The sequence below is a fragment of the Cupressus sempervirens genome, chromosome 6 (assembly GCF_028749045.1).
Source record: "Cupressus sempervirens isolate cs-2001-9-10 chromosome 6, ASM2874904v1, whole genome shotgun sequence".
NCBI classification, from domain to species: Eukaryota; Viridiplantae; Streptophyta; class Pinopsida; order Cupressales; family Cupressaceae; genus Cupressus; species Cupressus sempervirens.
Window position 1 is genome coordinate 438,471,227 of NC_143123.1, and position 26,848 is coordinate 438,498,074.

Below are 26,848 nucleotides of genomic sequence, written 5' to 3' on the forward strand. Positions count from 1 at the left end.
TTTCAAAATGTGGATTATTTATATTATAAACCATCTTATACATACTCCCCCTTGGTCTATACTCTGCCTTATATCTTTGAATATATAATTTTCTATACAAACACTCCCCCTTTGACATTAATGCCAAAGGTGAGTCAAAATGTAATGCCTCACCTGGAGATCCTTGAAACAAGGATAAATATAAGCCAAGATAATAAAAAAATTACAAGTATGAGTGCACACAAGATTGTCATACAGGGATCACAAAGATCATAATGAAAGACTAACCAACCATCCAGACACCAACAGATCATAAAGTGTAAAAGCTAAGTATTGAACTCCCTCCACACTGGGGAGTACCAGATCTACATATTGAGGAAAGACACTTGATCGAATAACTAAAAGATGGAAGCTGAATCTAACCATCTAACAAAGTAGTGAAGGGAAAAACTAAAATCAACATCACAAGGTATAGAAGTAACATAGCAATGAACTAAAATAATGAACTAAGTGTGTGGTTCCTCCCAACTGTATTAGCATCATGAGACCTTGAAGGTCCTAGCCATCCCCTACGCATAACATCCCAAACTGCTAGCTAGATAGTTAGAGTTGTCTTATAAGGACGTCACTATTAAAGCATAATAACATCATAAGAACTAGAAATCTAACATGTTAAACAACAAGCAATAGATACTCTAACTAAACAATTAACATCATCTAATCATATGCTAAACATCACAATATAAGGGAATGCATCAATAAACTAATCATCACCTAAGCATGATATACAAGCATTCCAATGAAAGCACAAATCACAAGAAAGCATACTCTAGAACCCAAAGTACCAAGTGAAAACATCCAACAATGATTACGCTAGGCCAATAGATTATCTTTGTACACCAGTCCCCAACAGTAGTATAGGTAGCTATGCCTTCCAACCATGTGAAACCTGTAGGTCCACTCCCATCATGCTAATGGGGATAATGATCCAACCACAAACACACTCAAAGTAAACATCCATGGCTAACACTCATGCCAAACAGTAATGATGACTGAAACCAAGATCCAAGACAATGCAAAAACTACATGTCTTGGTTAGACACTCAATGGGTTACTATGTAGGGGCTAAAATCATGGAGAGTCGCTTAGCATCCACAAGCCCAAGCTAGTATTGGTAGCATCAACTTCCCAACGAAAGGTGCTCAATCCATATTTTAATTATTTTAAATTTTATTACCACCCAATATTTTATTTAGTTATCACTTAAAACTTCCTTTGCCAACCTTGGAGGTGATCACCGAGCTACGAGATAGAAGCCCCTCCATATGCTACCCTACCCTACCCATGCTCATCCAATGATGAGTGCCCATAGGCATGCATATTCCCAACCCAACCCCAATGATCATAACTCCTAAAAGTACCATGCCTCACAAGTCACTTGAAAAATGCACGTGCATGTGCTCATGTGTTGCACACCACCGTCATGAAGATCATAACACAAGGACTGGATGAAAGCAAAATGCAAAAACACACTCATCTAAAATAGACTTAGGAGGACAGATGCGACATGCATCCCAATGCAACATAAAAGTGAAATAATGGTTGGACTAACATTCAAATGGATGATCTAGGTCCATAACCAAACTCATGCCAAGAAAACTTGAGAAAATAGGGCAACATGCAAAATGAGGTAAAAACCCCAAAAATTAGAAAACTTCAAAATTAAAACCCATTTGGTGTCTGGGCACAAAAGCCTCAAAAATCCAAAAAAAAATTGGGTTCAAACACCGTATGCAAAAATGGCCAACATAACAGTACAAAACCTAAAACCCCCATCCCAAAAATAGGGAAAACATTCATACCCGACCAACCGGGCAAAACCAGCAAACAGAAACAGAGGGAAACACTAGTTCGTAGCCTCCAAATAAATAGCTACCAAAAATAGATACATAAACTGAGATGAAACAAGAAAATGGGAGAGCCCTACTTGACAACAAAAGGGGCTAAAACAGGAAACAACACAATAAAATAAATCACCTATTGAAACTACTAGAAATCATGACACGACAAGGTCTCTCTGAGCTGGATCCAATCAGACTGACCTCGTGAAGATCCCACACCTACAAGTCTCACAATGAATAGAAACATGATCCTCCAGAAGAGGATTCTCAAAAAGGCTCTCAATTTTGTATTTTGCAAAAGTGAGAAGTGAGGTTCCTCTTTCAATACTTATTCACTTTTTGAGTGACTAATCAATTAGGAAAAATTGCTAGTTAGACTAGCTAGAATCTAAATAGAACCAAACAAAAATAGACTATTCCTAGAAATAGGAATTCATCTATGGCAAAGCTACCAGATTTTTTGAAAAAAATCAATAAAATTTAAAGCTCGAAAACCCAAAATCACAAAAATTTCCTTAACAACTTTCGCAACAATGCAAACCTCTAAATGTACAAACATACTCATAGGTCTAGTCACATAATGCAAATGAGTTTGGATTTAATAATTGCTGAAAGGTTTAATTAAATAATTAAAATAAGGATACGTCGACCATACAGGGACGACATTGGTGAAATATGAATAGCTAAATCACCAACTCCACGTGTCACTGCCAGGGATATAAATCTTACACACTAAAACACATGATCAAATGCAATTACATATAATATCATAGCCAAAGAAATAAATGCATTAAATGACTAGTTTAACCATTTATTTAATTTATACCTAAATAATCCATTTACATCACTCACATTTGCATATAGCATAATGAAACTAGAATGAAATAAATCACCATAGCATAAAATCCACCACATAACAGAATCAAAGATATGTCCAGAATACTAGATAACCAGATATCATCATAGAATATATTGTCATCTCAAAATGGCATCAACATGCAATATGATAAACTAAAAACTATAGCAGTATAACATTTATGATACTGAAATCAAAGTATAACATCTGACCCTTGAGTCTTCTCAAAGTAAAAATAATAAGAGTATCAAGTATCTCTCAAATAAAAAATAAACAAGGTACAGACTACAGACACCAGAGGCACTACACAAAAACTATATACAAGTCAAAATTTTGAGTTTACCTTCACTATGTTGATGATCTGGTTAGAAATGTAATATAATCCACAAAAATTCTCTTCAAGATTATTAATCCTTTATTCCATGCATATGTGACTAATTCTGATACTGTGATGAGTGTGCATAGTCCATAAAATGCTAATTCTCTGGGTTGAAAGTTTGGATAAGAAAAGTGTTCATAAGATGTTTTGGCCTTCAAAAAATCATCAAGCTACACCTATATTGGGTCTATTTTCAAGGACAAATATTCTCTTAATAAAGAGAATCTTTGTAATATATTCTCCTTGTTTGCCTCTAGTAGTATTTGGCATCCATCATGTTTTTTGCTTATCATTTTCTCCAAGTTGATGACTTGAGCATCTATATTCTTTAGCTCACTAATCACATTCCTCAACTTATCTTCTTTCATTTTGATATATTTAGTGAAGGTTTAAATATAATCATGTGACTATTAGAATTGCAATAGGAAAAGTAAACTCTTGGGGGGTTGGGTGAATTAGTGCTTTAAACTTTAACCCATAAAACATTCACCATACATCCATCTCATATTCAATAAGTAAACTGAAATACCATGTAAAGCATATACATCTAAAGTATGTAAACAAGTAAGCATTCATACATACATTACTCAAGATATGATTACCCAAAAACCCTCCAATGAGAAAGTAAAACTGGGGTGGGGATGACACCCACAAATCTTCACTACTATAGTAATAAAGTGTATCCAATGAAGGTTAAAATGCTTGATCATGAAACATGATCTACCTTGTGAAAGGTCTACCCTGTTAAAGGCTTACAAATACTGTTAGGTCTTACCCTATTAAAGGATTTCAACACCCTATTAGAAGTGTGCCTAGTTAAAGGACTTCAACTCACAATTAAGTAAGCACCTTGTTAGAGGATTTCAACATAGCCTATTAGGACTACTATGTTAAGAGATTTAACTGATTCACCTATTAGAATGTCTCAGCAATGATCCTATAATTAGCACTTTGTTTCTTGATGATAGATCACCTCTATATCATTGTGTACTTGATCCTTCTTGATCAGATGTTTCTTTATTGTTCATTGTTTCTTTCCTCTAAACTCCTTTAACTAATTCTATAATGCAATTCATATTATAATTCCTTGGTCACCATGAATGTCCTAGTTTGCACATGCAAAGACTCTCCTTGATCATTCATTCATTCCCTTTCCATTCATAAGAAATTTAGGGTTTTTCCTCCTTGAGAAGACCTAGGTGAGTTAGGGTTAGGTATGAATCAACGGCTGTGGTTCATCCATATTGCTGCTTAAACCTTCCCTTTACTTGATTGGATGCATGTAATACATATGGATTCCCACTTAAGATTCATCCTTATCACCAAAATATCATAATTCAATCCTTAAGTTGGCCCAAAAATGGTTTACCTAGTAGTTTGTGCCACTACAAACAACTATGACAAAATTGTGTTACTCAGCATCCGAAGTCCCTAGTGCTTGGCGCTAACTATGACTTCAATGTTGTCACTCAACATCTAAATGACTTGGTATGCACTACTTGTTTGGCTCTTGAATCACTTGGCACATACTATCTACTTGGCACATGAGTGACTCGACATATGAGTGACTTGTACGTCACTCACTGTTTACTCGGCATGCTCTAACTTATATGTTGTGCTCGACATATGTTACTTGTTTGGCATGAATTAAGTAAATGACTTAAGTGTATAAACACTCACTTGTCAAGAACCAATCTGAGACTAAAAATCTCCCCCTTTGACATGAGTGTCAAAAATTCTTGGTCATACATTAATACTATTATTCTTACAAGCATAACATAAATGACTATTCAGCTTCTATACAAAATTTCAAAATATCAAAATTTTGCAACATGACTTATACCTCAAAATCTTATAACTCCGCCTAAGTTGTTTGATCTGTTTTGTACTGTATTATACTCTATATCAAAAGCTTTCTTCTAATGAGTAGATTTGCCTCAACTGATACTCGTTCTCTATTTTCTGCTTGCTTGATCTCCCCCATTCTTGCTCCCCTATTGCTCTTACTCCCCCTTTTTGAAACTAATGTCAATGGGTTATACACTAATAGTGTATTTGTCCAAAAAGGATTGTGGACCTCAAGTATAATTTTAAGAGTTGCATCCCAATTATCATATGCTACCTCCAAAGACTTAATTTTGATGGCCAGCTTGGCAACAAGGTGTACTAATACATCTAATGTAGAAAGATTGGGGTCTTTCTTCATAAGTGTTTCTACATAGCCTAGCTCCTTGTGTAAAATCTCCATATGTGGAGTCAATGTAGACTAGATGCTAATCAGTTTAGCCCTGATATTGACTTCATCTACTTGTAATGTTGCTAACTGACTATGGGATTGTAAGAGGGTCCTAAAGTGTTTTTCACTTTGAGCTGAATTCATGGGCAATTTTGCACCGGATGACTGCATTTGACTCTCCAAGCTTAGGATGTGATTCCTTATCTCCTATGTGAAGAGTGTAGGATTACACAATTTGGTGTGCATAGAGAAAATTTTCTCTAGTACCTTCTTCACACTATCTATCCTAGTTGCCAATGCAACCTATGTTAGTGCAATATCACTAGATATCTTCTCATTCACTTTGTTTTGAAACTTCTTCTCAAACCATTATAATAATTTGAGATTAGTATCTAGGTCTTGGTCACTTACTCTTTCCATTATGTTGGTCAATTGTTGAATGATAGGCTTTGTTTCATTTGGAGTAGGTAGACTGAATGCATCTAAGAAAATGTCTTTGATCTCAATCAAAGCTTGCTCCTACCTATGCTCCCCCCTAAACAGTTATTGATGTTTATTCCTTGCTAGGGCCTCTTGTAGTATACCTATCTGCTCAATTATTATTGTTGGCAATACAATTTCTTCATCTAGGCTAACATCTCCATAAGTAATTACCTCTTCTTCCTTAGATGAGCTAGGACTTGGCACTGAGAATTGCAATGGTGTAGCATTTGTGCTCGGCCTTTGAAGAGTTTGACTGGAAGGAGTTCCAAATTTTGGTAAAGTCACTAGTGCTTGAATTACTACTAGCTCCTTCAGCTTGGGTGTGAAATTTATCTGTTCAAACTTGTCCTTTAATACCTCTTTGATTTCAGTTGCACCTTGATCTTGTGTTGGAGGTGCAGGTGCATCTACCTGACCTATCTGGCTTTATGTCCCATCATTTACTGGTGTTTCCACCTTGTCTTCTCCAACTGTCTCAACCTTGTCTTTTTCAAATTCTTGTAGATTTTTTGAGACTAGAGTGGCTTCCATGAGTGTACTGATAGTGCAACATGTTGTCTCCTTCCTTTGATATACAACTAAGGGTTGTGAAGGTTGTACACTTGTGACTTGAGGAGTGATTGTAGATGTTTCTTGTGTTTTCATCTCGTCCCCTATAGTCATAGTCTCTAACTTCTAAATTTCATCTACACTTACCAATATAGGGTTGTCACATAATTTGGCCTGTAGTGTAGATTGGATAAGTATCCTTTTAAAATCAACTTAGGATCAAAAACATCCTTTACTATGACATTTTTAGTACTTACACTTATCACTTGTGGGGGGTTGGCACTTGGCATTTGTGTATCTTGTACACACTGTTCTAGTTGTTGCTCTTCCTCAGTTGTTGCTCAATCATCAATATTCATATAGTACCTCCCTCAACTGTATCTTGTTCATTGTCATCTTCTTCATCATCTCCTACCTCAATAGGTTCTTGGTCATCTTCTTTGGTTGTGGCTAGTCCATATGTAATCTTCCACATTTGTTTGTACTTTAGTACAACATCCTCTATGTTGTTATGTAATATGCTAAATGCCCTATACTTTGGTACAAATCTCATAACATATTTCTTCATGGCTTTAAACATTTTTACCTTGCTAAGTTCTAGCATAACTTGAGCGAGGGTTTTCTCCCTAATTTGCTTCTCTATGTCTAAATAGTAGTGCCATTTTTGCTCAACTCTATCATATAAACTCTTAGGTATGGAGTTGGCAATTTCTAGATGAGCTTTCTTTAAAGTAGCCATCATGGCATATATTTCCTCCTCGACTTGATTCTTCTCAATCTTTCCAAGATTATCAAATTCAATTTGAGAGAAACCTAACAAATCAACATTATTTCTAATGTTTTCACATAAATTATCTAGGTCTAAAGAGGGACTGTGACTCACCACTTGGAATTGACTGTTGTCATTAGATTCAGTCTCCTCCTCATCAGATTCAGCCTGAGAAACATACTTTCTTCTTGGTCTTTTTTGTGCTCCACCTTCCTACTCTTTAGGCTTGACTACCTCTTTAGCCTTTTTGTGTAGTGACTCTTGTACTAGCCCTTGTGATAGGTGTTGTTGTTTTAGGTAGGCTTGGTTTTGCAACCTTCTTTGGTTTTGTCACTGCTTATGTCTTTTCTTTTCTTTTCTTCTTTTCAGTAGGAATAGGTGCTTACTTGGCTTCTTCTCCCTTGGCATCTTTTGCAATTTTTATTTCCTCTTCTTGTTGATCCTCTCCCTGACCTTGTGTTAGTGCCAGTGGTGATTGAGCCTGTGTGCCTTCTTCTTCTTCTTCATCTTCCTCTTCTTCCTCTTCCTTGACTCCTTCACCAAATTTTTCTTTCAATTTCTTCACCAATTTGTTCTTCTTCCTGATTACAGAGGTATATTTCAATTGCATGGTGATTTTTTATTTAGCCAAGTCATAATTGCCAAAAGCTTGGGCTTCTTTGTCCACTTCTTTTGCAAGTGATGCTATGATTATTGTACAGACCTCATCAATATTGATCTCATATCCTAATGGCCTTAGCCATCTCACCCGAGGAATTGTTGCTTGTACACATGTATGATCAATATAAACTAGAAAGCAAACATCATCAGAATGTTTCTCCACTAGTGAGATTGGTATCCTTAATCTCTTCTTCATAGATTATTTAAAATCTTAAAAATAACTAGTTATCATTGACTCAAAATTATCACTTAATTGTTCAATGAAGTCTCCTTTATGTATTGCAATTGATCTATTTGTCTTCCATGCAACCTTACCAAATGTAGGAAATTTATTCTGCACGTAGAAGAAAATACATACTAGAATAGATCCAAATTTACACTGAGCACTCTTTGTTTTCCTTATACCTCCCATATTTTCAATCAATTGCTACAACTACAACTTGATAAGATCATAAGTATGACCTTTCTTCATAACTTTATAGCCCATATTTACTGCAATGCAAGGTACATTGTTTAATCTGCTTGACTGATAAAACTTGTGTGCTATTACCCTCACTGCAAAAGCTATCAGGGGATCTGTGATTGTGTCAATTGTCATTCCTTTTTTTTTTCCATACGGCCCCTATGTTCTTTTCAATGACTTCCTTTGACTCACTTCTCATAGTCTTTGGCCAATGTAGGGTTGGATACCCTGTTACCCTATGAACAATTTTCTTTGTGATTTTAAATGGCCCATTCTCTAACCATACTAAGCTATCATGAATTCTGCTTAAGACAATCCTAATCTACTTAGTTTTGAAAACATTTGGAAAATCTAGGGCATGAGTTAACCCTTTCTTTTCGACAATATTGTATTCTTCCTTCAATGCTCCATTTTCACATAGTCTTCCATATTCTTCTCTAATTTCCATGTCACCTATGCTTCCAATCTTGCAAGTGTAACAATTCCTGACATCTTGAATCATTAAGACTCATGGTGGTATCATTGACAACGCACCGGAGGGATCCTGCTTATACACTATATTTGGAATAGCCTTGAAAATAGGTTGTTTAATCTCATTACTAATTAATTGAACATTTAAAACCTATTTTCACTCTACACCTTTCACTTTAGAAGAACTAGACACCATTATATATATCTAGGGTTTGCAAAATTTGAAACTGCGTAACTCGGCACATGGTAAATACCTTAAAAATCTTCATGAAATGGTGATGAACAACCTTTCAAATCTCTTGCAAACACTTAGATAAAATTCTCCAAATTGCCTTTAGCTCTTTGTGTTCTTTCTCAAATTCAAATGATGTTAAAAGAGTAGAAATTGATCAAATAGCCCTTAAAATATTGCAATTAATGCTAAGCGCTTACATAGTTATAAGTTTGGCATCAATTGATTGTTGGCTCACTCGACATCCACATGTCTTTTCATTTGCTCCGCAACCATTACGAGCTCAACCTCAACTAACCAATTTCCTTAACTCGGCATCCACTAACATTTTACTCGGCAACCAGAGACTTTTCATGCTCAACAGTAACATGGAAAAGTTGAAAAAACTTTTAATTTTTTTTCCTTGATTTCTAATAACACTTTCCATCTTTAGTCATGCATATGTAATCTTTTCAAAACTAAATCCTTGGAACTGATGTATGGTATATCTTTTAAATATCAGTGCCTCATACCTCTCGATTGCTTAGTTTGATGAGGTGCGATCACCTGACCCATTGAGTGAAGTGGTCCTATTTACACTTGATGTGTTGCAATCCTCCTTTCTCTTCCATGTCTTGTTCATCTCATTTTTGATATTTTCGATATCTGTCTTGCCTTTGCCTTTGTTGAACTCATAACTTGGTGCCTTTGACCTTGTTGGACAATATCACCTGATGTGACTAGTCTTCAAATAGCTAAAACATGTGGTTTGACTCAACCACCTTTTGTAATCACTCTTGAAGTGTGTTCTAATATAGTTATCAGGAACATGTCCATATTCTTGACAGTAGTGACAACTATAACTTGTATTATAATCCCAATTATAAGAGTTTCCATTGTTCTTTACCTTTGTCTGCTTCTTTGATGACCAGTTGGGTTTGGATCTGCACTCAAAAGCTCTATGTCCATACTTCTAATAGTTATAACAATATCCTTCAAATCTTTGAGTGTGTGTGGTCTTGGTTCTGCATTCATGTGCCTGATGACCTTGTTTGTCGCACTTATGGCAATGGCCTGTGCTCTTATGCTTAACATTTTGATTTATAGTCTTGCTCTTGCAAACATTAGTAGTATGTCTTCTCTTACCACAATTATGACAAGTAGGTTTCAAGTTCTTACCTTTGTTACTTCTTCTTCAACACTTTTGGATGATTCTCCTTCTTCAGTACTTGTGTATCCCAGACCAGATGTATCATTGTCAGATCTAGGAGATCTCGTCAATTGTTCAAAGTACTTGATAGCTTCATTAGGTTTATTGAAACTTTTAGTAAACTCTTTCTCCCTTTTCAGATCATTTCTTAATTGTTCATCCTACAACTCTAGTGTTGTTATCTCAATGTCTTTACTATTTATTTCATGATTAGCATAACTTGATTCATTTTTTCTAATTACGTGTGAGCAATCATATTTACTTCTGATGATTTCTCTTCCAATCTGTTGGTCAGAAATCTTTTATCATCTTCTATCATGACTTTTTCTTCTATAGCTTTCTTTTTCTATTCGATCACCTCACATAGTAATATGGCTTGTGATTCTTGCTCTATCTTAAGATTTATGATCTCTTCAGCTAGAGTTCTATTTTTTTTCCATTAGATCTACTGTTGCATCAAATTCATTAGAGTTTCCATTTGCAAATAGCTTAGTAGTGTCCATCTCTTGGTATCGTGTGTCATTCTCCTCAATAGAAATTTCTTTCCTTCTTCTCAATGATTTCTTTGGATCTCCTCTTGCTTCATTCAACTGATGTAGAATGAGTTGTATTTCAATCTCTTGGTTCTCAATAATCTTTCCCAACTTGTAGACTTCCATTTCCAAGATCTTTTCTCAAAGTTGCAAAGCTTCACTTTTAGAGAACTCTGCTCTGATACCAATTGTTGGAATTGCAATAGGAAAATTAAACTCTGGGGGGGGGGTGAATCAGTGACATTCACCACACGTCCATCTCTTATATTCAATAAGTAAATTGAAATATCATGTAAAGCATATACATCTAAAGTATGTAAACAAGTAAGCATTCACACATACATGACACAAGATATGATTACCCAAAAACCCTCCAATGAGAAAGCAAAACTGGGGTGGGGATGACACCCACAAAACTTTACTATTGCAATAATAAGGTGTATCCAATGAAGCTTACAATGTTTGATCATGAAACATAATATACCTTGTGAAATATTTCCCCTATTGAAAGCTTACAAAGACTATTAGGTCTTACCCTATTAAAGGATTTCAACACCCTAGTAGAAGTGTGCCTGGTTACAGGACTTCAACTCACAATTAAGTAAGCACCTTGTTAGAGGATTTCAATATAGTCTTTTAGGACTAATCTGTTAAGAGATTTAATTGATTCACCTATTAGAATGTCTCAACAATGATCCTACAATTAGCACTTTGTTGCTTGATGATAGATCACCTCTATATTGTTGTGTACTTGATCCTTCTTGATCAGATGTCTCTCTATTGTTCGTTGTTTCCTTTCTCTGTTCTCCTTTAACTAACTTTGTAATGCAATTTAGATCATAATTTCTTGGTCACCACGAATGTCCCAGTTTGCACATGCAAAGATTCTCCTTGATCATTCATTCATTCCTTTTCCACTCATAAGAAGTTTAGGGTTTGTCCTCCTTAAGAAGACCTAGGTGACTTAGGGTTAGGTATGAATCAACGGTTGTGATTCATCCATATTGCAACTTAAACCTTCCCTTTACCTGATTGGATGCATGTAATACATATGGATTCCCACTTAAGATTCGTACCTATCACCAAAATATCGTAATTCAATCCTTAAGTCAGCCCAAAAATGGTTTACATAGTAGTTTGTGTTACTGCAAACAACTATGACAAAACTATGTTGCTTGGCATCTGAAGTCCTTGGTGCTCGACACTGACTATGACTTCAATGATGTCACTCAACATTTGAATGATTTGGTGTGCATTGCTTGCTCAGCTCATGAATCACTCAACACATGAGTGACTTGACATATGAGTGATTCGTCACTCACTGTTTACTCGGCATGCTCTAACTTATATGTTGTGCTTAGCATATGTTACTTGTTCAACATGAACTAAATAAATGACTTAAGTGTATAGACACTCACTTGTCAAAACCAATCTAAGATTAATAGTGACAAAACACATTTTTCATATAGCTCCTTCCCTTCATGCACACACCTTCTTAACTCTTTAATGCATGTGTCTAAGTTTTCCAAATCATTTAAAACATTTTTACATACCTTGTTGAAAATATTTGCATCAGTTCAGCTTGGGGTTTTAGAGTCGCAACTTCTACTAAGGTCTAGAATTGATTGTCAAATTCTTCCAATACTTTGTTTTCTTTATTTTGGGGACCATTTTCACTAATTTGTACATTTATTAGACTTTGCATTTTACCTGTCATCTTCTGAAGTGTATCTTGAGTGCTTTTGATTCCCTTTCTTTTCTCAATGATTTTGTTGGTAGAAAATGTTGATAATTTGCTAAACATTCCAATCTTTGGTTCTTATGTGGCTCCTAGTGGTGTGTAGCTTATCATGATTTCCAATAGTGATTCTAATGGATATTTTGATGAACTAGGTGTCTCTCTTCTCAGTTCCTTGAAAGGAGAAACCAATTGATCTTGCACATTCTAACTCTTATCTGTATGCATCCTAAAATGGTCACCTAGACTATGGGCCCCCATTATTCAATTTATCAAATTTCCTGAATCAATGGTTTGCAATATTTTATTAAATCAATTCAATTCAATTTCCTTGATCAAATTCGATTATTTCATTATTTTCTAAGGTTGATCATTTTATCCTAAGTTTTATTTAATTAAAAGAAAATCTCCCTGTTAATTAAATAAAATAAGTCTCCATTTAATTAAAAGAAAACCTCTTTTTTAATTAAATAATTAATCCACATTTAATTAATTAAGAGAAAAACCCCTCTTTTAATTTAATTAAATATTTCCTATTTAATTAAAAGAACTTGTTCCCTTTTAATTAAATAAATCCCACATGAAAAAGGAAATAAAATAAAATAATTAATTAAATAAATCTTTTTTAATTTTCTCTACACTTAAATGCACATATCTCTAAGTGGGGGTCCTCTTTTTCCTCTTTCCGCTTTCTTCTCAAACACTCCTCTTTTCTCATTGGTCAAATTTTGTCTCGCATGGATCAAACTCTATTATCCCATATTGGTTTTGAGAAGCCTCTCACCGCCATATTTTCCTTTATAAGGGAGAGCCCTCTCCTCATTTTGGACATCCACAATTATACATCCATTATTATGCTATTGTTATGTTGCAGGTTTGGAGAGAAATTGTTGAAGAAGGATTTTGAATACTAAAGCTTTTTGTGGAGAACTTCTATCTTCTTGTCTTCTTCTCTCATGCATCCATGGCTTCCATCATCATGTTTCATCCTTGCATTTTCATATTAGGTTAGATCCATATTTGTTTTCATAGATTAGTATTGCATTGTTATTACATTTCCTTTCTTGCATTGTTTTGCATTGTTATCATATAGATTAGTTTTCATCTCCATTTGCATGCATTTTGGATCCTTTAATCTCTTATTTCATGGTGTACTTGCATGGGCACAAACTAGGTCAAACTGAGGGCCTCCATTTCAAACCCTTGCACTCCATGAATAGAGAGCTATGAGCCGCCATACGAGACTTCATTGTTTAGCAATCTTGGATATAATGACTCATAGAAGTGTGCTTACATTTTAGGCATACACTATCCTTCACTAATTATTGCATGGGTTGAGGTGTCAAGCTATCATTTGTATTGATCTCTTGCTAATTTGACTCATATGGATATTGACTATCCATGATTTACTTTTCTATCTCAACATGTTTCAACTGGGGTGTGAAGTGGGATGTTTCTTGCACAATAATTATCCAACCAGTCTGTAGCTTAGGATCTATATTCTTGAGAATTTCAACCAATGTGGCTAGGTCCTCTAATTTTTCTTCTTTGCCCTTCTCCTTTTTCTTAATTATTTTCATCATCAAAACTTGGGTAAGTTAACAATGGTGTATTGATCCTTAAATGGATCCTCTTTCTCATCAACAGTAATATGTGTGCTATCTATTTTCATTATGTCATCATCTATTGTTATCTATGGTGTCTCTGAGAGTGTTTCTTTTGCATTCTTGTTGACCTCTACTTCTGCCATTATTGTATCTGTCTTTTCTTCTTTTGTGGTAGGAATTTTGATTTATGTTTCTCCCCTTTCATTGGACTTCCTTCCTCTTCACTAGGCTTAGGTACATCCAACATTATTTTGTCTTCTGAAGCATTTGTTGTTGTTGCAGGAATCTCTATCTCTGATGTGCTAGGTGGTTGTATTATATATGAAGGAGTAACTACTTCATTTCCAACCTCTTCTATGTAGGCTCTTCTTATTGGCTCAATGAAGATATGATCAAGATGCATCTCAATGTCTTTAATTACTTCATCTCTAAGTCCTCTCACGAGCATGAATACTTTCATTTTATCTCTTATAAGTGGATTTAACCTATCTATTATTATTTCCATTAGAGAATTGTTCTTCACATCATAACATCTTTTAACAACTTATTTTCTCAAGGATTTGTCTTCCTCCCTTATCTCCAATCTAACATCGTTTAATATATTTTAAATCTCTTTATGTAATTCTGCATGAATTGTAAGTAAAGCTTTCTTAAATTTAATCATGTACTAAATGATTGTTACATCCAAATTTTTTTGCTTGTATATAGGGTATCTGTCATAGTATTGCTTGAGCTTCTTAATATTTCCTTCATTCAAGATAGAATCATTTAGACTCTCAATTCTTGGTTTCCAAGTTATTTTCTTCTTACTACTTCCTTCACCCTTTTCTTCCTGTTGTGGTTGTGATTGTTGCACTTAGGCTTCAGGAAGAGTTATCTGACTTCTCATCTTCCTCCCTTCATAAGATGTTATTACTTTTTGTCTTTTCCTTGGTCTCAATCCATTTCTTTCACTCTCTTGGGCTAGGGGGTCTCCACTTGTTCTTACTTTACTTCCACTAACCTTGTTGATCTTCTCGTGTTGGTGGATGTGGATGATTGAACTTGTGCAATGCTAACATCTGCTTCTTCCAAAGCCTAATCCAAAACAACTATTGATGTTATAGGTCATGGAACAAACTATTTTTTAGGTGTTGTAGTGTTGGGGCCTTCTACTAACAATGGTGATACAAGTGGGACATCCCTTTGTCTAGTCAGTTATAGGCATAAATGGAAATCTTTTAATTCACAAATCAGGGCTTTCAGTGTGAAATGACTAAATTCTTTGACAAATCCTTCAAAGTGTTTTCAATTTACTCTCAACTTCTCTCTTCGAGGCTCCTTAACTCTTTGCTTGATCAAATGGTACTCATTCCATCAATTTCAACTATTATATACAATTCAATTTAATTCTACATTAATTACGCAAGTACACACTAATAAAAAAGTTGATTTCTCTAATCGGAGAACTATTTTTTGCTCACGCACTCACATATGAACTCATAAATACATGCACTCTTAATTATAGCTTGATTTTACCCATATTAACCCTCTCCTAACTTCGCAAGTCTTGATTTAATCTTTCAAGGGCTAAACTATATTCTGGTGCTTTTTCCCTTTTCTTATTAATGAATAAACTATTTAGATTGATAAGATTTTGTTATAAACTATTAATGACTTCAACTTTTTATTAGTTGTGTTACTTGTCTTCTTTTCTACCCAAATTTGTGTGCTTGATGGTGTTTTAGCTTTAACAAATGTTTCGTTGAAGTTCTCTATATGTTCTTTCACATTCTCTTTATGTCTATCATATTATTCTCATTCCTTTTGACATTGTTTACATTCCTTCTAAAGTTAGTTGTCCTTGAATTACATGGTCTCGTGTTATTCCTCGTATTTTTCATCCTATAAAATCTTATTGTATATGTCCCATATTGTTACAAAGCTAACGCGCTATCACATTGTTTCTATATCTAGGTCTTGCCTGACTTATTTTTAATCTACAATCTCTAGTAATATGTCTAAAGTTGTTGCACTTGTAGCACATGATTCTATTTCTTATGACATTAGTTGCACCAATAGGTCTACTATTTGTAGGGTTAGTACTTTGGTATGTAATATTATTAAACCTAGGTCTCCTACATTCACTAGCTCTATGTCCATAAGCATACCAATTATAATAATAATCAGTAAAAGGATCTTATCATACTTACCTATACAATCCTTCTTCACGTGTCCAATTTCATTGCATGCAAAACATTTTCCAGTAAATAGTCCCTTCACTTCTTTAGGTTCATTAGATTGTTTAGGTACTTCTTTGTTTAGGCCTTCTTGTTGTTTTTTAGGTTGTTGGATCACAAGATTTGGTTCCTCATTAACTTCGGATCTCTTAGATGATTCACCTTCATAGTAACCAATGCCAGTCTTATCATAAGTAGGTCTTCACACCATGATTTTCTCATCAAGTTTTTCAATACTAGAATACAACTTTTCAAGATGTTTCTTTGTTTGTGTAAGTTCTTCTTTCATAGTAGTATTATACTTCTCAATTTTTTTATATTATAACTTTGTAGTCTTAAGTTTAGATGTCACCTTGGTAAGTTTGGATTCTTAGATCTCAAATTTGCTTGACTTTTCTTCTCATCTTCCATAAAACTTGTCTTTAGATTGGTAATCCCAAGTTCATGCTTCAGGAACTCATTTTCATTCAGTATCTTACAAACTGCACCACTATCTTTGATTTGATCTTTTGATTCGTTCTTATATGAATTGGTAGATTCAATCTCCCTTTTTTACTTTTGAATGTAAGCTTTTGCCTCTTTTTATTTGTTCTTCAAACTATCTCTTTCTTCAATGATCACATAAAGTTTGTCAAGAGATTCTTCAATATTCTTCTGCAACTGATTCATATCTATAGTGATCTTAGTCAAGTTGTGAGGCCTTCTCTGAGTAACTATGCTCTGATACCAATTATTAGAAATAGGAAATACTGAGAGGGGGGAGCGAATCATAATTCCATAAATTTTTTCCCAACCATGGATCTCTTTAACAATGTTAAAACATGTACATGTAATGAAATTGAAAAATAAGCAAAACAATATCACAATGCAACTCATAACACCATTATTTGTTAACTAGGGAAACCCTAGCCAAGGGAAAAACCCAGTGGAGATGGTACCCACAAAATGATCAACTAATCAAAAGTATCTTGTGAAAGATATTGACCCAATTAGGAGTCTATAGCATATGTATAGTGTATTTGTCCTTGTTAGAAGCCTGAACCTTGTCAGGAGTTGGTATTACAATTAGAAAAGATATGCAAGATGATCCCACTACTCAAACATGCAATAACAATGATATATTATGTACACAAAAAAGAATAGATACAAAAACCTTTTGACAATTTTGATATCTACAATATCTAATTTATCCTTTATAGCTCTCTATACACAAATTCACATATACTATCATTTATTTCATCTAACATAAAGGTCACATCATATAGCAAGTATATTTCAATGTCCAAAGACGTCACACAACTTCAAATAATCAAATATCTTTTTTATACAAAGTTTTTTTTGTCCTGTTGGCCTTCATTTTGTCACACATGTCCCAAATCTCAAAATTAATCTTTGCTAAGTTAGGGTTAACATATAGGATGTTTTCTCTGATTAGTTAAGTAATTATTTTGTTAAACCAGAATAATTCGTTAGCACGAATTACCATTTCCTTCACTATGTTTTGTTATACTTACACATGACTACAACTGGTAAAACCTTAATATCTTTGTCTACACATCTCATAATGGCTGTCACTCTGACATGTAGTATATTTATACCTTGTTCTAGCTTCCCTCAAGTGTACATATGTCAATTCATTATTTGTGAAGCTCTTTGCAAACCAAAAAAGGTATCTCTACTGATAGTTAGTCTTTACAACACTAAGACATTTTTTTTATGAATATTCAAACCAAAACTTAGTCTTTACAACTTATTGACTTAATGTAGATAATATGTTTCCATAAATAAATACCTCAATGTATTTCCGTACTCCCCTCTTTGCCAAACTGCCAACATAAATCTTGGAAGCAAGTGACAGCGACTTTGTACTAGTACCAACGAACAATAAAACATAACAATGATACAATACAACATAACAACATATAATCATATGATAACACTTTAAAACTAAATCATTTAAATAATTATTTTTAATCATCTGAGCATATATCTATTGAAGTTAAAAGATAGATGTCCATAGCATTAAAGCATACTAGAAATGAATCCAAAAATCTCTGTATGATCAAATATAAACCACAATCTAGGTTCAAATATAAAATAAACAATGTATCATCATAAATCATCATGCAATATCACTAGCATCAACATGTAAATATGATTCAAATGAATAATAAAATCATCTAACATCTAGTAGCTATGATACTGGTAATCAAAATAATGTGTAGTCACTGAAGCATCTCGATATACAAAAAAATACGCAATAACAACCAAAGTGTCTCTTAGGGTAAAACAACCATATAACACAATGCAAACATGGGAGACACTGCACATTACCCTACCAATGTTTTTAAGAATACCCTCATATTCATGGTCCATTATCATATCTTTCAAGAGAGCCATCTAAAGAACAAGACATTTGATTTTTTCATCCATTTCCTATCATGCATTCATTATCTTCCTACACAACTTTTTTAAAATGGAAAATTTATGCTTTTAAAAAATAACATTTTATCACCTTGATAAAAACCTAGCAAACATGCATCTTGGTGATGTAAAAAAGAGAGAGAAAAGTCTAGAGATAAATAATTCATCCATTAGTAAAAACCTAACAAATAGATGCTTTGGACAAGTGCTAGGATGAAAACTTGTTAAACAAACATCATGCACTATCTATAAACTTATTCTATTCCACATTTGAATTCATGTTTCATCTTGTCATCCTATAATATCACACCTTGATTTTTTACTCCATTATCCTATGTTTCTCTTGTCCATTATCCTTCTTTACATCTATGTCTCCTTTTCCATCTCTAATCTTGACAAGGATAAGGATCTCCCTATGCATTATGCATCTTATCTCCTTTACCTTGTCCATGCCCATTTAGTCCATATTGTGCACCTTATCATTCCCATCAGTCCATATTCCTTATCCTTTTTTTTTGTCTTGATTACCCTATTTATATCCTATGGTTATCCTATATAAATCCCTCTCTTGGTCTTGATATAGAATACATATAGAAAATGTAAAACATATTTTCAAAAGCCTCTTGACATGTTTATTCTTGTGAGCCACGTGCCAATAAATGTACCTTGCCATCATCTTATATTGCCATGTTTAATACTCTCACTTGCAAATAAATATTGTATCCCATTGTTGGGTTATCTTTGGGAATCAAATAAATCACAATTCCATGGTAAAATCTTTTTTCTATCCATTTCCATTCTTCCAATACATTCATGCCTTCATAATGTTCCTACCTTTCTAGATGTAGGGTGAAATCCAATACATCTTATTTGCACATTAAAGTCTTGAAGAAATCCTTAAAAAAAAGTCCTAAAAATTGCAAAAAATCCTTAAAAAATGTTCAAATGTCCCCAAGGATGCACCAAAAAATATAAGTATCTCAAAAAATTCTACAAATTTGAAAAGCCATCAAAATTCAATAGCAAATAGTCATTTCATGTCATCAATGAATTGTCCCCTGTGACAAGATAGATATTTCAATAAATGCAATCTAAATACATGTAAAATATTGTGCTTAACAAATTACACATTGACAAACAAATTATCCAATCAAGTTAGTAATCACTCAAATCAAACTTGTCCTATCAATCAAACAAAATTAGTAAGTCCTTTATCAACCTATCATTTATCTTAAACATAGTGTGGTATACTTGAAAACAGACCATATATTTCTTATATGAGGTACTTCATTCCTCAAACTAGATATCACCATCCTTAAACAAATTATCAACTTTGATAACAAGGTTATAATGGTTGTTGAATTTATTGGTTTAGTGAGCCTTATTGTTTATTGATTTATCTTAGTTACATTCCTATTCTACTCAAGGATATCTACAAATGATCAAAATGGTTGAGATGGTTCATGGTCTTTTCTTTTTTATTTTGTCTATTTTTTTTGGGGCATTTTTCTTAAAATTATGGGGAAAGTATGTCCAATGCACCAAGATGAATGGAAATATTTGTAATTTGTCTATTTTTCCAAAAGGAATTATATTATTGTCTTGGATTTTTGTTCCATGGTGTGACTCATCTATTTTTCCATATTAAATTTAGCCCTCTAAAGATAAATGCACCTATGAAAGCAAGGTTTCACCATTTCTAATTATTCTTCACTTTCTTATTGACGTCTTCTTCCATCCACTCTTCTTCTACCAATCCTAGCAATCATTTTTTAAAGCTCATCTTCGTGACAAATTTTTGCCCAATATTTTCAAGGGGAATGATCTTATAATTTTTCATTGAATCAATGCTCAAAATTGCATTATCCCAAAGAGGGGCAAAATATAAACATTGACAAATGGTTAATGTCTACGACTCCATTTTTCTTAACTCGTCTTCTATCTTGCACATTTAATCTTCATTATTCTTCAATATTATTTCATTATTTCATGTCATTAATTACTAATTTTTGTCCTGTAACTGTATCATATCCTATTGGTTTATCTTTGACCACACATCAAATTAAATGATCATGTCAATCAATTAAATCTTTTAGGGGAAAATAAAAAATAACTCAACCTCTTATCCCAAGGTTTTAGTGTTGGTGAGTAAACTATATATATTTACTTCTCATTTATCCCCCTTTCCCATAAAATAATTAAATTATTTAAATTAATTGGCCAACTTATCAAAATACAAGGGAATTTATAATATTAAATTATTGATTTCTTCCTTATTTCATAGCCCCTAATTTCTCTCCAATCATACTTTTCCCTCTCATGTCATAATTCTCCTAATTTTTCACGTGTCATTCCCATTAATTTCTCCACCCTAATTTTCTTCATTTGTTCATGCTCTTTCTCCCTTCCAAAATCACTCTTCAATTTGTCATACATTTTCCACTCGGGCCACAATTTGGTTTCCACATGTGACATGATTGTTGATTTGTCTCCAATCTTAATTATCAAACTTGGAATTAAAAAATCTATAAATTGGCCCCTTTGACCTCATTCTTGCAGCCATAATTTTAAAATATCTTGCTATAATTGTGTTAATTTGTCCAAAAAAAGGTTTTTTGAGTACTCTCATCCCTATTACATCCACACTCGCTCTCATCTTACTAGTGCACTTATTTTCTTAAGAACAACATAGCATATTATAGAAGAAAGATAAAAACAAGGAGGCCTCATCAAAGGACTAGTTGTGTTTTGGTTTGATTTGTTTCATGACTTCATACCTTATTTTGATGGTCTTTTTGGTATGACTAGGGATAGATATACATGATTTTATAGCTTATTGGTTGGCTTTCCTAGTCAATGCATGTTAGCAATTTTTTTCATATACAGTTCTTTACAATTATTTATATGGTAACAAAATGGTTATCCTTAGAGAAAACAATTAGTTAAAAGTGAAGTTTTTTTTGGTTATAAAGTGCTCAAAAGGGAGGTATATTCTAAGTTTCACAATTGAGCAAGACCTTGAGCAAACAACATTGAAAATCTTCTTCATGATACACAAACAACTTTAATTTTTTAAAACTCTAATACATTTATACTCTACATAATTACCATGTTGATATTAAAAATATATTTCAAAGAAACAAATCCAAATTGATGAATAGTATATCATCACTTCCATCGACAATAAATAGTTTTTTCAAGATTAATAAAGGACATTGCATAAAATAAGTCATCATAACTTGACTATTATATACCATTGGTACCAGTCTTGTATATGTATAAAAAATGTGAATATAAAATCTAAATCAATCGTAAAAAAATTGAAAATAGTTTATAATCTAAAAGAAGACAATGCATGAAACAAAACATCATAACTTAGTAGATAGATTTCCACAATCTATTGGCTAAGGAGAATATTGTTTATTTGGATTAGATTATGTGTGAGATTTTAGTGTTATATCATTTTGAATCACACTCTAGGGGAGAGGATCCAGTACTTGAACACCCTAACTTCACGCTTATCAAAATCCTACGTAAAAAAATTCAAATCACTCCCAATTTTTTACAACAACTTACTTGGCAAGTCACCTACTTGTAACTAAGGTTTCAAGTTCACGTCACCTATTATGATGCCACATTAGCATGGTTTTTGCCAAGTTGTCTAAAACAACCCAAAAAAAAGGTGAGACCAATGGTCGTGCATAAAGGGTACCCATAGTTGAATAGCTGATGTGGCATCACATCATTGGTTACTTTTTATAACTAAGGGTACATTTTATTCAATTTGGGTAGTTAGCATTATACTAACAACTTTAAAGTCACAAGTATTAGTACAATGTTGTCGGAAAAATTGCACATTAAGTCAATAAGTGTAGGTATCAAGTGACCAACTCCTATCACAACTATTGGAACACGTTCAAGTACTGGGTCCTCTCCCCTATGATCCATCATCAGAATGAAAAAGAGATAAATGCATCATGTAGATCTCTGAATTCACCTGATACATTTGACTCTTTTTCATCCTACATTCTCCCTAGATCACTGTGACATGCACATAATTTATAATTTAAATATATCTTATATATTCTTAATAATATTATTATAATATCTAAATTAAATATATACAATAAAAAAAATTACAATAAGTATAAGTGTTATTGCACAATTAAAAAAATGGTTTTATATTAAGAACATTTATCATTAATTTCACGTGTTTTTTTCCCTTCTTAAATTCAGAAGCTCAAATATCCTTGAAAATACATAAAGAGTCCTAATCTATTATTCATATGAAAGCCTTTCTCATATCCTTTGTATTAATGTAAATCTCATTGAAAAATCTTGTAATATGAAAAAGAGAAATATACACAAAGAGAGATGAAAAACACAATCTATGAGTTTGTGTCATTCTCGTCTTATATTCAATGCTATTTGTGATACTTACATTCATGTTTTCCACCTTTAGAGAGCACATTCTAGACAACATTGAGACTACCTTATGCAATCTAAATAAAAACTATGGATTTGGCTTCACATTGAATCATTCATCACCAATCTCTCACACAAATAGCTTCTTGAACCACCTTATGTTTGAAACCCCCATTCTTCTTCAAAACTCATCCAAACTCCACACTCAATGTCTCATATGAAAGCTGACATCCTCCTGATTGCATTAGTGAAAATCCCATTAGAAAATATTTTGAAATGAGGGAGATATGGCCTTGGAAAGAGAGGTGAAAAGCACAAAAACAAGACTAGAATGAAAGGGGAAAAATAGAATGAAGAAAAAAGTGGTAATGGAGCCTCACTAACCGTAGATAAGGCGGGATCCGACGGGGGACATTCAAAATTTGAAAGTGATCAATCCGTGTGAGACGACGTTGGACCAATAAGAAAGCTTGTCTAGCTTATGCTTTCGGTACTTAAAAGGCTACGAGGGGAGGAAGGCAGGCATTCGGAACTGCGATAGATATTCTTTGCTTGTTGAGTTTTCTGCGATCTCGAGTCTTTCTGATCTCCATTGAAGCTGTGTTCTGTGATCTCTATATTTCAAAGGCGATGGCGTATACAGATGAAAATGCACCGGCCGTGACTGTCCCTGCTGCAGAGGATGCAGCTGCACCAAAGGCCGAAGAAAAGGCTGCCAAGGCTACCAAGGCCAAGGCTCCTAAGGAGAAAAAGCCCAAGGCTTCCAAGGGTTCCAAGCCCGCACCTGCTCATCCTTCCTATACCGAGGTAAAATTTTTGGCCTTTTAGATCCTCAATTCTTTGTTTTTAGGCATAGAAGTTGAGTATTTTGAGGATTCTTTGTGTTGATTTCTGGTAGAAATTTGAGTATTTGAGGTTTCTTTGTGTCGATTTGTGGCATAAAATTGGAATGTTTGAGGATTCTTTGTGTCGATATTATGGTAGAAATTTGAGTATATGAGGATTCTCAGTGTTATAAAATTCGAGTATTTGATGATTCTTTGTGTCGGTTTGTGTCTTAAAAATAGAGTTTTTGACGCTTGTTTGTCTCGATCCGTGTCTTAAACTTTGAGTATATGATCATTATTTATGTCAATTGGTGGCTGATTTAATTGAATTTGAGTCTGATTCATGTCAATTTTCATTGATCGGGGTTAATTTACCACTGCAGATGATCACGGAAGCCATAAGCAGCCTGAAGGAGCGAACTGGCTCCAGTCCTCAGGCCATTGCGAAGTTTCTGGAAGATAAGTACAAGAATGTCCTGCCACCTAATTTCAGGAAGAAGCTTTTTGTTCAGCTCAAGGGCATGGCTGCCAAGGGGAAGCTCGTAAAGGTGAAGGCATCCTTCAAATTGTCGGAGCAGTTGAAGAAGCCTGCAAAGCCTAAGACAGCAAAGAAGCCTGCAGCGAAGCCAAAGGCTGCATCGAAGCCCAAATCTGCAGCTAAGCCAAAGGCTGCAGCTAAGCCAAAATCTGCAGCTAAGCCTAAGGCCGCCGCCAAGCCCAAGGCGGTTGCCAAGCCTGCTGCCAAGAAGGCCCCTGCAGCTGCCAAACCCGCTGCCAAACCCGCTGCTGCCAAGCCAAAGCCCGTTGCGAAGAAGCCCGCTGCTGCTAAGCCCGCCGCCGTGAAGAAGCCTGCCGCCGCCAAGGCAAAGAAGCCGAAATCTGTGAAATCCGCCAAGAAGGGTCCTGCCAAGGGGAAGTCCCCTGCTAAGGCGCCTGCTGCGAAAAAGGCGAAGAAGGCGGCTTGAATGTGTTTGTAAACTTTTGTTATTGTTAACAATGGTGTTCTTTAACACCACCAATCAGAGGTTTCGTGCTGGCTGCTTCGATTTGATGCCGCGCTGCAGTTTTTATGTTGTTGTGCGGCTGTGTGAACTTGCACGCTTGTATAGTGATGTTGCTTTAACATTATAGCTCAGATTATTAGGCGATTAGGTCATTTACTTTTAGGATTTTAGGTTTATGAAACTGATTGCAGGGGAAAGCTTTTAGTATTTGGTTGCCGTGTTTCCAGATGTTGGATGCGGTTATGACTTCTACATTTATGTTAAGAATATTATGGAATTCTGTACTTCCAAAATGTGTTGAATCGTTTTTTGGCTGTTACAATCCTTCTGATTTATACATCTTCCGCTATACAATTAACGCATGTTCTTCATGCCGTTACAGTTAGTATATCGATTACGCGTTCCGGAGTATAACGTTTTGTTCTTGCCTCTCTATCTGCAGATCTGTATTGGTAGACTTTTTATTTGTTGTTATAGAAAGGGTTGTGTTGGATGTCTAGTGTTCAATCGAAGGGTTTTTGAAGATCCATTGTTCTGAACAAGCCAACATCCATTGTTTTGAACAAGCCTAAATAGTCCAAATTAGCTAATTAAGGGCCGTGCTTTCCATCTTCTGAAAGAAGAACATAGCCATTATTTGATTGAGCGATCTGCAACAAATTTGAAGGATGCGGCTTGACTTTTCTTACCTGTAAAAGACATTGGACGCTAGTTTGTTGATGAGTCTGTTCGATGCACTCGAGCGATCTTGGGGAGTTTCATTTTTCAAATTTTGAAAAAAAACGTCCGAGCGGGACGATAGGAATGGTGACCTTAATTGTAACATTTATTGAATAAATCATAGTTGCAGTGAGATTTCATAGATCTGGTTTGCGTTTTAAATTGACTGATTTATTTTTAATGTTACCACAATAATAACTAACTTAAGCTCCACAATAACTTTCTCGAATCAAAAAATAAACTTCAAACATAAAATTGTCTTGACTTTTAATTGAAAAAAAAAAAAACATGAGTGGTGTCTGTTGCACGTGGACGTTTGGATTTAATGTGATCTCGTTTCTTATATGTAACAATAGCTTGTACATCTCGACATCGTGGCCCGATATTTGTCAATTTACGGCTAGGCAAGTTTATGCATTCCGCGGATTAAAAGATTGTGTGCATATCTTGTTTTTTTCAAATCAATCATTTATAGATGTAATCTGTGTACTATAAAAGATACCAAATGGGATTACAAAAATATCTTCCTGTAAGTTTAAATAATATAATTGCCCAAAAATATTACATACATACAACAATAGATGTTCACCTTATTATGTCATCACTAAACATTATTAGTGCATACCAATTCCTCCATTTGTATTTTAAACACTATTAATTAGAAATTGTCAATTTACTAATCAAAAAATAATAATTGTGTAGATGCTAGTAGCTAGCAGGGGACTATGACTCCTTTCATACATTTATATTTTTAATGAAAATATTAGAGTTTCCCCATAGAAAAAAGTTATTTTATATTGATATATTTAATTTTGTTGTATTTGTTGTACAACTAATAAATATAATGCCACAAAACTTCTAATATGTTTTTTGTTAATGTAAATATTCACTAATTGTATATGTGGAAATATTCACTAATTACACTTTTGACATTAATAAACATTTGCCATTATCTTAAAACTCTTTTAAGATTCAATATTAAAATAAAAACAAAGCATGAATTGCCCAAACCAAATAAAAACAAAGCATGAATTGCTCAAACCAAATAAAAACATTAGAGACCAAACAAAAAGTTGCCCACATGCTAACATTGTTATCTCCCACCATCTTTGTAGCTAATCCTTGAACTAGCAAACTTTGCATGTGAATGTTGGTAAGAGGTCTAGCACATAAATCCCTTGCTT

General features: G+C 34.1%; 1 protein-coding gene across 1 annotated transcript; it reads left to right on the forward strand.

Annotated features, from left to right (window-relative positions):
• The first annotated feature begins 23,637 nt into the window (after positions 1–23,637).
• LOC149552934 (uncharacterized) lies at positions 23,638–25,237 on the forward strand. Its single transcript, XM_089788470.1, has 2 exons — positions 23,638–23,920; positions 24,324–25,237. The coding sequence occupies exons 1-2, from the start codon at positions 23,744–23,746 to the stop codon at positions 24,903–24,905; spliced, it is 759 nt and encodes a 252-aa protein (XP_089644596.1). The 5' UTR covers positions 23,638–23,743; the 3' UTR covers positions 24,906–25,237.
• The last annotated feature ends 1,611 nt before the right edge of the window (positions 25,238–26,848 follow it).